The sequence below is a fragment of the Littorina saxatilis genome, linkage group LG15, assembly GCF_037325665.1.
Source record: "Littorina saxatilis isolate snail1 linkage group LG15, US_GU_Lsax_2.0, whole genome shotgun sequence".
Lineage (NCBI taxonomy): Eukaryota > Metazoa > Mollusca > Gastropoda > Littorinimorpha > Littorinidae > Littorina > Littorina saxatilis.
Window position 1 is genome coordinate 36,355,357 of NC_090259.1, and position 13,557 is coordinate 36,368,913.

The 13,557-nt window shown below is 43.2% G+C and overlaps 1 protein-coding gene and 1 long non-coding RNA gene across 2 annotated transcripts in view; one reads left to right on the plus strand and one right to left on the minus strand.

The window, feature by feature from the left end:
* LOC138949211 (uncharacterized) overlaps positions 1–13,557 on the minus strand; it is a 152,267-nt gene that overhangs the window by 119,688 nt on the left and 19,022 nt on the right. The window lies entirely within an intron of this gene.
* Positions 8,551–13,557, plus strand: part of LOC138949206 (uncharacterized) — a 6,057-nt gene continuing 1,050 nt past the window's right edge. Inside the window, exons 1-3 of the mRNA XM_070320982.1 lie at positions 8,551–8,779; positions 9,712–9,957; positions 10,663–10,818. Coding sequence (XP_070177083.1) covers positions 8,557–8,779; positions 9,712–9,957; positions 10,663–10,818 — 625 coding nt within the window. The 5' untranslated portion in view covers positions 8,551–8,556. The remainder of the gene's footprint in view (positions 8,780–9,711; positions 9,958–10,662; positions 10,819–13,557) is intronic.

Genomic DNA, 13,557 nt, shown 5'->3' on the forward strand with positions numbered 1-13,557 from the left:
AGGCGGCGGCAGGAGGCGCTGAACAGGGTCACTGCCGTAAGGAGCACCAGACATTGGAGCAAACAAACAAAATAGAGAGAGAGAGAGAGAGAGAGAGAGAGAGAGAGTCTGGAGTCTGGAGTCTGGATGGTTTATTGATTGGGCCTTGGGCCCATTTCAATTCGGGGTGTACACATTTTCATCATTCATGCTTCATGAAAAATAATCATTGTAATATTAATCATACTAAAATAAATCATCCTCATCGTAATGACAGTCGACATGACGACTGTGGAAACAGGCATTTACAACAGCAAAACGTTTGGAAAAGGACAGTAAGCATCAGCACAAAATCCAGTCTCTGTCGCACTTCACTCATGTCTCTCTGTCCATCCATCCATCCATCCATCCAGCCAGCCAGCCATCCATCCTTCTATCCATCTCGTGTCCCTCTGTCCTCCATCCATCTAATCAACCGTCTGACTGTCCAACCATTCATCCGTCATCCATCTATTCATCACTCCATCTATCACCTTCACATGCCCTTTCACACGCAAATCTGCAAGCAGTTATATGCATAATCGTTGCATCTCTGATACATAGCATCACATTAACGTTTTCAAAAAAGACAAAACTTTATTACTGTTTTTTAAGCAATCGACAGAAAGCAGCAAAAATAGCATACACATAAAACAAGATCGTGCAATATCTCATATTCACTGTCCCCACTCACTGCGTATTTTAAACGCGTTCATGATGAAGGTTGCAAGTCTAAGTAATATTGATCTGTTTGGTGTCGCTAGAAGTAGCGCCAGTTTAAAGCTTGATGGGCGGTTGTAATATTTTGCAGGTATGTAGTACTCGCGAATACCAGCATATTTTGGACATTTCAAAACAAAGTGAATTTCATCTTCGGTCTCGTTTGCGCAGAATGGACACAAGTAATCTTCAGCAGTTGACGACCGAGTGTGTCGTAATCGATGTACTTTGAGTGGCGAGACACCAAGTCTTAACCTAATCAGGCAGTTTCTTGCTTTGACGTGCTTCAGGTCATTTAAGTATGAAGACATAGATAAGGCTGACTTGAAAGTGCTATAGAAAAGGAATCGTTCTTTACTTTGTACTGTTTCTATCCACTCTTGCTTGTATAATGTGACTAGTCTGTTCTTGAATTCCGTTATGAACGCATTTTCATTTCCAACGCCTTGTTGAATCCAAACTTGGTCAAAGCCGTATTTGTACAGCACATAGCAAACTGATGACGCCCATGTTCTTTTATTTTGTTCGTGTAAATAAAGCAGCATTTTATAAGCTTTTTGTGGCAATCGATGACTAGGCATTTTCAGGATGCGCAACCAAAATCGTATGGACTTAACAAACGTGTTGACAAATAACGGGTGTCTGCCAGTTTCTCCATACACAAGTGTGTTTGGTGTTTTCATGCTTGTGTTCAGAAACCTCTTAAGGGCAAACAGATGCACCTTTTCGATAGGTGAATGGTCTGCATCAAGGCCCCAGACTTCTGCCGCATAATTGAGCATGGGCTGGATCTGGGAGTCGAATAGTTTATAGAATATGTTTGGTGATCTTTCTCCTAGAGTCCACAGTACCTTAAAGATACCAATCACACCCTTTCTTGCACGCAGCGCTAAATCGTTCAGCGTGTGAGAAAATGTCAACCTTGTAGAAAAGTAAATTCCTAAGTATTTATACATGTTCACAGTTTCCATTTCGATATTGCCATACATCCATTTTTCAATCGCTGCAATGTGACCACCATTTCTGAAGATAACTATGTTAGATTTTTCTAAATTAACAGTCAAGCCAAGATTACAAGCAGTTTGGTATAGCACGTTTATCTGGTTCTGTAACCCACACACAGTGTCGGAAATCAAAATAACGTCATCTGCGAACATGAGAATCAATATCTCAATAAAATCTGGGATAAGTTGTATACCGTGTCGTCCTTTTCGCTTGATTTCGTCCGCTAATTCGTTAATGAAAAGTGAGAACAAAATTGGACTATTTATTTCTCCCTGCTTTAGGCCTCTCGGACACATGAAAAGGTCAGTGACCTCTGCTCCTGCCCTAACTTTTGCTTTAACAACGTTGTACATACTAAGTATGGCTTGGTACATTTTACCTTTTATTCCTTTGCTTTGCAACACCTTCCACAGCTTTGTACGGTCTACTGAGTCGAAGGCCTTCTTGAAGTCAATAAAAGCAACGTATAGCTTTTTGTGTGACAGTAACTGTCTTTGTACCATAGCAAATAGAGTAAAAATATGATCGGTCGTACTGTACTTTTTACGAAAGCCAGCTTGACTTTCATTTAATAGGTTGTTGGATTCTACCCAGCTAGTTAGTCTTTTGTTTATGATAAAGCTGTATAGTTTGCTGCAAATATTAAGTAATGATATGCCTCTATAATTGTCTGGATTGTTAATATCCCCTTTTTTATGAAGAGGGTGAATGATGGATTCAGACCAGTCTTCAGGATATGAACCTGATGTAAACAGTTTGTTGAAGAACCGGGCTAGGAATGGTACAACATGAAAAGCTGAATTTTTGAAAAGCTCACTAATAACACCATCTGGTCCTGCAGCTTTACCATTTTTTAATGCTCGTATGGCTTCGTAAACCTCTGTTTCTGTTATGTCATATTCCAGCATCTGGGTAGTCTCTAGTTCATTTTCATCTACTACCTCTTGTGCTTCGTCAACAGTAGTATTGTTTGCGTCCGTTTCTGTGAATGTGTTGAATACATTGTAAAAGTGTTCATACCATTGTTCAGTTTCTATTGTGTTAGCATTAGTTGTTTTCCTTGATAAAGACCTTATGGTTCTCCAGAATGTTTTAGGATCTTTGCCACTTTTTTGCAACAGTTCAATTGTTGCTTGTCTGTGGGCAACTTTTTTGCATCTGTTAAGTTCGTTGTACTCATTTCTGTTTTGTGTGTACACAAGTTTGTCTAAATTACCGTTGTGGACATTTCGTAAGTCATGTCTTACAGCTTGCCTCTTCTCTTTGCATTCAAAATCAAACCATGCCTGTTTACGTTCTTTTCCTATTGTTATACTTTTTTTCATGCATTCGCCAGCTATAAGCAGTCCTTCTGTAAACTTTCTAATCGAGGCATTTACATCCATGTCTATTTTGCTTTCTGCTTCAATAAAACAGTGTTTTACCTCTTCAGAAATTACACATGCCATAAATTCTTCCCTTTTATCTGGGCACCAAACGAGTTTGTCAATTCTATACGTCCCTGGTTGTTTTCTATCCAACTCATGTATTTCACTTTGTATTTGAATGTAGCACTCGACAGGCATATGTTTTGACTCAATTTTTTCCGCAACGTGCACTCTGATGTGCAAATCAAGGAGGAGTCTGGAGACAATAATATAGTCAATCACACTACAACCCGAGGTGGATATATATGTGAAATTCCCACGCTCGTCACCCTGGCCACCGTTCAAAATTTTCAGATCGAACTGTTCGCAGACACTGAGTAAACATTTACCATATTCGTTCAGTTCTTTGTCTTTTGAGTTCCGTTTCACACAGTCTTTTTGTACGTAATCCTCGTGTATCAAAAAAATTTCGAGATTCTCATCGAGAAGTGTTTTGTGCACCGCATTTCTCGAACTTGTTCTGGCATTTAAATCACCAATTAATATAAAAGGGAGGTCACCACAGTCTTGTATAATATCCATCATGCAATGTTCAATGACAGCTATGCCATTCGAAATGTCCGTTTCTCTGTAATACACAGAATTGATTGGGGGCACGTACACACCCAATAAGATCACGTCCTGGTCTGTGGCCAAGAGACTCTTCGACAACTTTAGAATTATCATGTTGTCGTATTCTGTTTCTATTCTAGTCACAAAGCGGGACAGTTCTTTTCTGACAAGCAGAGCAGTTCCTCCGGAAAGGCGTGCAGTTACACTATCTGACAGTTTTATGCCTGGGGATACAAATACTTCATGAGTCGGGAATATCAAAGTCGGAAAAGTTATTGAAAAAGTTTCCACGAGTAGTACAAAATCAAATGTTGATAGATATGAACCTATATCTGGATCATAGAGGCGTTTTAGACCTTCAAGATTATACGTCAAGAAACTTACGGTTTTAGTCGAATGGAGTTGATTAACAGGGGCCCGGCCGACATCCTATCTAGCGCCTTCGCCTTCGTCTGTGACCCTATTGGTAACCGTGGATACTGGCGTCGTGCTGTGGACCCCACAGTCAGCAAGAGTCATCTGACGCTTGTCCATTCCCTCCCTCACAGTCTGAGCTCGTGCTCGAGTGAGGGGGCGCTTGTCAGGCACCTCGGCGATGACGTCGTTCTCCTCTGCATTGTGTTGTGTCGCGGGTGACACCTCTGTTGCTTGTGCAGTGGTGTCCGTGGCGCCTTGTATGGAGAGCTCTAAAGCTCGCAGGTTTCCCTCCTGTACGTCGTCAGACTCGTCTCCACGAGTCTCCACCAGGGCTGCTGATCCGGACGGATCTCCTGCTTCCACTGTATCCCCGTTGACCTCCTCAGTAGACCCCCCACCAGCCGGCATCTCTAGGCTGTGCGTTGAAGCGTCGTCTGGGTTGACCTTGGTCTCCTGCTGTTGGGCCGCTGCCTGGTGTGTGTTGTCGGTACCATTACTGGTAGCTGGCGCGTTTCCTGGCTGACTGTCTTCGTCTGGGCTGCTGTATGTCTTTCTAGCTGTGGTCTCGTCTTCCATCTGGTAGTCTCGAGGTGCTGTAGTTCGTAGGTCGGCCTTTCCTGTCTCTGGGTACCGTGTATTCTCGCGTGATGTTGCGGAGTAAGTCTTTGAGTTGGGGGCGCTTTGTGAGATCCTCCATGCCTCGGGCTCTTGGCGATGCGAGTAGGCATCCCAATCTTGGTAAGAGCTCCTGTCATACCAATCATGGTTCCAGTCGTTGGTGTTGTAAGGGTCTGCATTGTACTGGTGGCTGTGGGAGTCCCCAAACATTCCGCTTTGATAGCGCTGCTCTGTTGAGTACTGTGTCGGCACTGCATCTGTATCATAGCGATTCGTGTGTTCATCCGACTCTTGGTAGGATCTCCTGTCATACCATGCTTGGTTAGTGTTCTTGGGATTGTAGTCCTCAGCTGTGTTGTGGCGGTTGTAAGAGTCCCTGCGGGATCTGCTATGTGAGCGCTGACCTGTAGTTTGTCTCCACTGCTGACCGCCCTCGCTGTCTCTGTTGTAGTCGTTTCGTGAGCTGTGCTGCTGCTCGTGTAGATTTCGTCTCCCTCTCCCAAAGGATGAACTCCGGTTGTAATGCCGCTGTTGTAGTGGGCCATCTACAACGAGTTTGTTGCCCCTGTAGTAAGCTTTCAGCCCTCTGTCACGATGCTCCTGGATGATGTTCTGTTGTCTGGTAGTGAGGTCAGCTGCTACAGTGATGTTCTTCCTTCTAAGCGCTTCTCTGCCTGTTGTGAGCACTTCTAATTTGTCGGACCATCTTGCAAATCTTGCAATCATTGGTTGTGGCCTTGCTGGGTTGCTGTCGTGCTTTTTGTTTCCAAGGCGATGGGCACGCACGATGTCTGTCCTGTCCCAATGTTTTTCTGGAACAGTATCTCTTAAAACGTCCAGCACCTTGGTGACGCACGTATAGTAGTCTTCGTCTGCGGACTGTGCTATGTTGAAAAACTTCAGATTGTCACGTCTAGAAAAGGCTTCTAGCTTGTCTATCTTGTCGTCTAGTTCTGCAGCGGTTTGGTTAAGTCTCTCTTCAAGGGTTGTAACTGCAGCGTGCGTATCCCGTGTTTCCTGCAGCATAGAGAAGTAGTTTTGTTCTAAGTCGTCTGCTTTTGACTGTATGGACTGAATCTGCTTTCTGACGTCACTGAACGAGCTGTCCATTTTGGTCATCAGTTCACTGTTCAGAGATTGAAACTTTCTCTCCTGTGTGTCAAAGAGTCTCTGCATTGTTGCTAGGTCCAGCGGACCCCCTTCCACTGCACTGTGCTGGTGGAGATTATGTTGCTGTACACCACCATAGTATGAGGGCGTTGATGCTGGCACCACCCACGGGTATGGGTCCGCCCCTCCCGACACAGCTGGGTAGTTGTTGTGGTTGGCCAGGTATCTGAGGTAAGTATTTCTCTCTTCCCCTGACCTCGCTGGCCCAGGGTTGGCCTCCACATCGCCGCAGGAGAGCAAGTATCCAGCAATGAACACAAACGCACTCATTGTGAGCAGCGGAAGTGTAAGCATGCTTGCTTGTTGTGGGCTGATGCAAAGCTTATATCTCGCATGTTCTTTGCTCGACTGTGTTGCGTTTCTTTTCATGCTCAGAATAACTGCAAGTTCGAGCCACGACCGCCGCAAACTGTCAACGCACGGGGAGACAGTGAGTGAGTTGTAGTCTGTACTGTCACACACTGCCACAACAATAAACAATGTCGTCAGCATCGTGGTCCGAACGCTACTCACTGGCCAGTGCACGTGCAGCGAGTGTTTTTGGGCTGCCTTTTCTTTACTCTTTTTGCTTCTTTGACTCATGTAGGAAAGAAAAGTCCAATAAAATCCGCCACAAGCCATTCTGGCACTCAGATCTGGCACCTTCATGTTCCTTTAGTGCTCCCACGCAAGTCAGTATAAAAAAGTATCCACTTAGGAACTTTCTTCCGCTAAAACTTAGCAAGTTTTGCGGAGCAAATTTTGTGCGACTGCTCGGTCCCGGCACGCAGCATTCAGTCCCAGAGAGAGAGAGAGAGAGAGAGAGAGAGAGAGAGAGAGAGAGAGAGAGAGAGAGAGAGAGAGAGAGAGAACTCGAACTCGAAAACTTTATTACCGAGGGATGATAGCATTAGGTCCATATGGTCCTTTCTTACAGCTAGTCCCTACTATAATACACACATGAAACGAAGAACAAGAGAGGAGGAGAGAGAGAGAGAGAGAGAGAGAGAGAGAGAGAGAGAGAGAGAGAGAGAGAGAGAGAGAGGGAGAGAGAGAGAGAGAGAATTGAACTTTATTTATTTTATTTATTTAACAAGGATTAAGATTTAAGGCTACGCCTTTTCTTATAATCTGTCCTTGGGAGCACAGACACACGATGATAAAATTGAAAAATTAAAAATTAAAAAGTTTACCAACAAAAGGAGGTAAGAAAACTTCAGCAGGAGGTCAGAACTTCAGAAAACTTCAACTCTCTCAGAGTCAGAGAGAGAGAGAGAGAGAGAGAGAGAGAGAGAGAGAGAGAGAGAGAGAGAGAGAGAGAGAGAGAGAGAGAGAGAGAGAGAGAGAGAGAGAGAGTGAGAAAGAGAGAGAGAGCGAGAGATAGAGAGAGAGAGAGAGATAGAGAGAGAGAGATAGAGAGAACGAGAGAGAGAGAGAGAGATATATAGAGAGAGATATAGAGAGAGCGAGAGAGCGAGAGACAGAGAGAGAGAGACAGAGAGAGAGAGAGAGAGAGAGAGGAAGAGATGGAGAGACAGAGAGAGAGAGAGCGAGAGAGAGAGATGGAGAGAGAGAGAGAAAGAGAGAGAGAGCGAGAGAGAGATAGAGAGAGCGAGAGAGAGAGAGAGATATATATATATATATAAAGAAAGAGAGAGCGAGATAGAGACAATGACAATGACAATGACAAATCTTTATTTTTCGAGGGTGACAAGAATAAGCATAGATATGCTTTTTTGCATCTGGCCCTCGCCCTAAAGAGGGACTAAACTATTTTACTACAGTATAACTATGACTAGAGAGAGCGAGAGAGAGAGAGATAGAGAGAGCGAGAGAGAGATATAAAGAGAGCGAGAGAAAGAGATGGAGAAAGAGAGATGGAGAGACAGAGAGAGAGAGAGAGAGATGGAGAGACAGAGAGAGAGAGAGAGAGAGAGAGAGAGAGAGAGAGAGAGAGATATGGAGAGGCAGAGAGACATAAAGACAGACAGACAGACAGACACGGCAGACAGGGAGACAGACAGGGAGACAGACAGGGAGACAGACAGGGAGACAGACAGGGAGACAGACAGACAGACAGACACACACACACACACACACACACACACACACACACACACACTTTTACATTAACATTGACATTAACAATTACAATTGCGTGAAAACCCCGAAAACGGTCCGCCCATCATCTCAATCAACAGACGTCAGCCGTTACACCTCGGAGTAAAACAAACCCCTCCCCCTCACCCACCTGCACATCCCCCACCTTCCTTTCGGTTTCACCCACCTGCACATCCCCCACTTTCCTTTCAGTTTCATTCATCAACTTTTCACTATGCGTATGCAGCTAATTCTGCGGTCCTGCACATTTGTCTGGAAAAATGCTATTTCAGCGGTGCAGAAAGGTTTTTTTTCATGAGCATTTCACTTGCTGATCAAATATGATGTTAAAACATGGACAGTGTGCATATTATCTAAATGCAGTAGACAGTGTATGTGTGTGTGTATGTGTGTGTGTGAGCGAAGAAGGAACTTCAAGAGAATTCAAAATAAAATCCACATGAAAAAAAAACTCGCAGTAGACACAGTGAGCCGGCCATACAACTGCTCTCACCTGTACTGTATGAGTCATCCGTCAGGTCGGTGTGGGATGAAACAATGTACGCAAGTTGTGTTCCGGGAGCGTGGCTATATAACGGCCACACAATGCAATCTTTTCACAATCGCATCTTCTGTTTCCTACATCAATCGAAAGAGAAATCAAAGTAACCGTTTAGTCACAATCGTGTTGCCCAGGAAGTGCAAGGAGGAATTACAAGCAACACAAACTATGGCTGCGTCTATGATGTTTACGATCTGCTTCGTTGCTCTGGGTGAGTATTCTTTTTGCCTTGCTACTACTGCTGATACTGCTAGTTGAGCAAGCATTAAAATTGAGAGGGATTCTCTCGTAGCACAAAAATGTTAAACAAAAAAACTGTCATCAAATACAAGAATATGTGACAACTGTTGACTAAAATATGAAACGTTTGCCTCAAGGAATAATTATCCTAGACGTCAGAAAGTATTCTGTCACAGATAGTCGGGAATGTAGTTAATCATTCAAGCATTAGAATGCTAATTTGTTTTTGGATGTTATCATATACTAGCTGATGCTTTACAGAAATTTGAAATGACGTTACATTAACATTATTCATATCCAAACACCATAACTACTTTTCGCTTGACACCCAACCGACACGTTGTCCCTTCACCTTAAAGTAGGTGTCTCTGAAGCTACTGTGGTTAAACTCTGCTAACAATCTGATCCCTTTCTCGCCTGAACGGTGTGGAGTTTTATATTTCGGAAAATACAAAAGTAAGCCTACAGCCTGATATTTTCTATAGAAAGCATCACCTAAAAAGCAAAACAAACCAAAACCCCAAAACAGAAGAAAAACAAATTCAGTGTTCAGCACGTAAGATGTTGAATTGTTGTATAATGTTCACATTTAAGCACGTAAGATGTTGAATCGTTATATAGTGTTCACATTTAAGCAGGTAAGATGTTGAATCGTTGTATAATGTTCACATGTAAGCAGGTAAGATGTTGAATCGTTGTGAACGTTTCAATGGTCTATTCAATGTCCCTCCTCCGCAACCGCCTCCTTCTTCGTCATGAATAAAATGTTCTTACTGCTGCTATATTTAATGTGTGTGCTCTGCCCCTCCTTCACTTCCTTCTTCTTTTTGAAATGCGACAGCACATCTGTTTACATGTACTTTTCTTGGCGATCCCTTACCCTTGATGTTTTGTTCTCCACAGCCATGGGCCTGAGCAGTGCCAGCACCCTCCCACCCACACCACAGCTTGTCCAACAACAACAGCAACCGGAAGCGATCGGGGGGTTCAGTGTTGTCGGCGTCCCTGCTGGTGTCACTGTCGACGCTGTCGACCCCACCGAGGCTGCCCCCATCACTGTTGATGTCGTGACTGCCAACAGCGCCCCGGCAAGCAGTACTGGTGAAACCACGTCTGCCACTACTTCTACCACTACTGCTCTGCCTCAGCGTAAGTTCAGCTTTAAGACTGGGCGAAGTGGACTACGCGTAGTATACTTGGCGAAGCTGGCCGCACGAAGCTTCAGCACTGAGTTTACGGTAATAAGACTTCGCGAAGCTGGCCGCACGAAGCTTCAGCACTGAGTTTACGGTAAAATGACTTCGCGATAGCGGCCGCACGAAGCTTCAGCACTGAGTTTTCGGTAAAATGACTTCGCGATAGCGGCCGCACGAAGCTTCAGCACTGAGTTTTCGGTAAAATGACTTCGCGATAGCGGCCGCACGAAGCTTCAGCACTGAGTTTTCGGTAAAAAGACTTGGGGCTCAATTAAGGACCGCCTTCAGAGATATTGATCTTCCCGATGGTTGACATTTTAGCCTAAGAATATTTAAGCGTTTAAACGTTGCTTTTTTTTAAATTAAAAAAAAAGTGTTTCAATGTTACTGAGCTGAGGAATTGTGCTCTTGATTGTCTAATTATCATTTGTATGTCCGTCTTTCACGAGGACCGCTCTGTTTCCTTTTGTCTGTCATCAAACATTCTAATTAATAACCTAATAACTTTAATTAAACGCTCCAAAAACGAACCTTTCTTTTTTCTTCTTTTTCTTAATTATGGAACGGTTGCAGTATTCTCGTCGTAACTTTGTTTTTTTTTATTTTTTGTTTATATAGCAAAATCCTGAAAGAATATTCATTTTCTTTCTTTCAACAGCCCCGTTCAACTGCTACGACTGCAACAGCGGCAGTCCTCTTCCCGGCTTGTGGAACAACCAGAACTGTGACGTCACAGGCTACGTGGCGCAGTGGTACGTGCCCAGCACGTGCGATAGCTTCTGTTTCTCCAGTGTCGGACTGTACCCTGCCGGATGTGAGTAGAACATTGTTGTATTATCAATCTTTATTATTATGTTGAGTGCTTCGGTTCAAGAAAATGAAGTGTGTTGTCAGAGTAAAAAGCATATTTTCCAACTGGATGTACAACGAGTCTTTGATCTAAGCGAATAAAGTGTGTTTTCACAGTAACGAGCACTATATCCCGTTGGATGTAGATACACAACTGTTCCCCAAAGTCGCACAATATGTTGACTGTTTCGGTTTGACCCCAGGAACTGCGCTCTGAGTCCTCATTGTGCTTGGAGATTGCAGCTATGAGCATTACGTACAAGAACTGAAAGCGAGTTGGGTTCAAATGACGTAACTTTGGAAAAATCAGTAAAAAGAACATACTGTGCCCCATATGGCTTTTTGACCAATCAGGGCGGATTCTAGGTGACCCTCTAAATGTTAGGGGAAGGGCTCCTAATATGGACCGGCTCCTAATATGGACCACCACCAACTAACGGCGCTAGAGCGCTCAAAAAAGTTTTATTCGCTGTATTCACCCTCTTTGGATAACTTGCACATGTCAAAACAGTTGCAGAAACACAAATCTCAAAACCGTTAGGCTTTTTCTCTTTTTTCACTTTTGGCAGCGTTCACTCTAAATTTGCCGCCTAAAACGGACTCGTTTCTGTCTACAGCCAAAGCTTTTATCAAACAGAAATGGCTATATATGACAGCTAAAACCGTATTTGTTACATTTTAGCAGTGTTGACCCCGAGTTTCTACTGCAAACAAAAAATAATAGCAACATCTCAAAGTATGTGCGAGTCCCCTAATATGGACCACCTTCAACAAATCGAAGAAAATATAAGCTAAAGGCTATTTTCATTAATTCATTAAGAAGCTTGCTGGTAATAACCTATAACTAGCCCTCAAGATTTAAAAAAAAATGCAACGAAAAGTCTTCTTTTCGTGGAAGTTGATAATTTCACTTATTTTCACTCTGTTTTTGATAAGCTTCTTTAGTTTCCTGGTGTGCTTCAAATAATGCTCTCATCAACTCGAAACAGATAAATCTAGAGCATATTTTGATTAGGCTGACTTGTACACTAAGTTGTATCATGTTATTTTGAAATATAGGGGGCTTTTTACAGTGATTCGTGAAGGCCGCTTCACTGGTCCATATTAGGCGCCCAGGCTCCTAATATCAATCAATCAATCAATCAATCAATGAGTCTTATATCGCGCATATTCCGTGGGTACAGTTCTAGGCGCTCTGCAGTGATGCCGTGTGAGATGAAATTTTATACGGCCAGAAGATTGCAGCCATTTCGGCGCATATTTACCTTTCACGGCCTATTATTCCAAGTCACACGGGTATAGGTAGACAATTATTAACTGTGCCTAAGCAATTTTGCCAGGAAAGACCCTTTTGTCAATCGTGGGATCTTTAACGTGCACACCCAATGTAGTGTACACGGGGGGAGGTTCGGACACCGAAGAGAGTCTGCACACAAAGTTGACTCTGTGAAATAAATTTCCGCCGAACCTGGGATCGAACTCACGCTGACAGCGGCCAACTGAATACAAATCCAGCGCGCTACCAACTGAGCTATATCCCCGCCCCATAACATGGACCCTTTGTGATTTTTTCTGTATTTAATTTTTGCTGAATGTGTATCAAAGCTATTTTACTCTAATTAGGCCTAACGGTTCACCAAGAAAGAAGGACTACCAAACACAAAATGAAACTTCTTTGCACGAAAACAAGCTAGTTATCAGCATGAAACAAAAAGTGGTCCATATTAGGGACCCTTCCCCTATAACGTTCAGGCAGGGACCCTTTTTGTTTATTAAGCTAAAAATTAACAAGACACAATAACAATTTAAATCAACAATATCAGCGTGGTTTATTCTAAAGAATGACACTTCAAATGCTGTCAGATAATACTCTCTTTATGTAAAAAATACCGAAAAGCGAGTTTTGTCGGTGGGTGCTTTACGGAACAGCAAGGCACCGCCCATCCTCTGAGTGTGCAATGGGACCCGCTCACTTGAAATCTAAATTATCTAAGTTCGGAAAAATCAAGTGAAATTGTGTCACTCGCTTTACGTCAAATGTATCTTTAGGCCTACGTCATTTCCCATCCGTCTGGAGTCGGTTCTAAATCTGTCGCTCTCTGTTCAACAAAAAAAAGCTAAGCAACCGAAACGCATGTTCAACATGGTTTATCTTGTGAGATTGTTGTGTGTCAAACGCATTAGACCTGTGAATATTCATCACGTCAGGTGTGTTACTCTGATTGGCTGACCCAGGTCACGAGAATTCTTTGACTGACAGGCATAATCAGGTAGGAGCGCTCAAGTTCCTATTGCGGCTGTTCCGTCTAATTCGCGGGGTCGCTTCGAAATTTCTTTTGGTCGATTTAAACGGTAATAAAACCGTTATTTCTAATATGCTGACTGTTAGCAAATGATAACAGACATGTCTCACAAACGATATCAGCATTCGCCTAAAAGGCTCATGCTTGATATCTTTTTTCTCGACATGTCTGTTATCATTTGCTAACAGTCAGCATATTAGAAATAATGTTTTATGTTACTTGAGAATTAGTCGTTTCGCTTATTCCTTTGTTCTGGTTGTTTAAATGAACTTTAACTGAGCGGCTTAACACGTGTTCGTAAGGTGAAAAAAGATGACAGGCTAGTCGACAGGTCCGTCGTCTGCTTGATGAACAGTGGGAGAGCATCGTGAGGACATAGGAGAGTGCCTGAAGTATCAAGG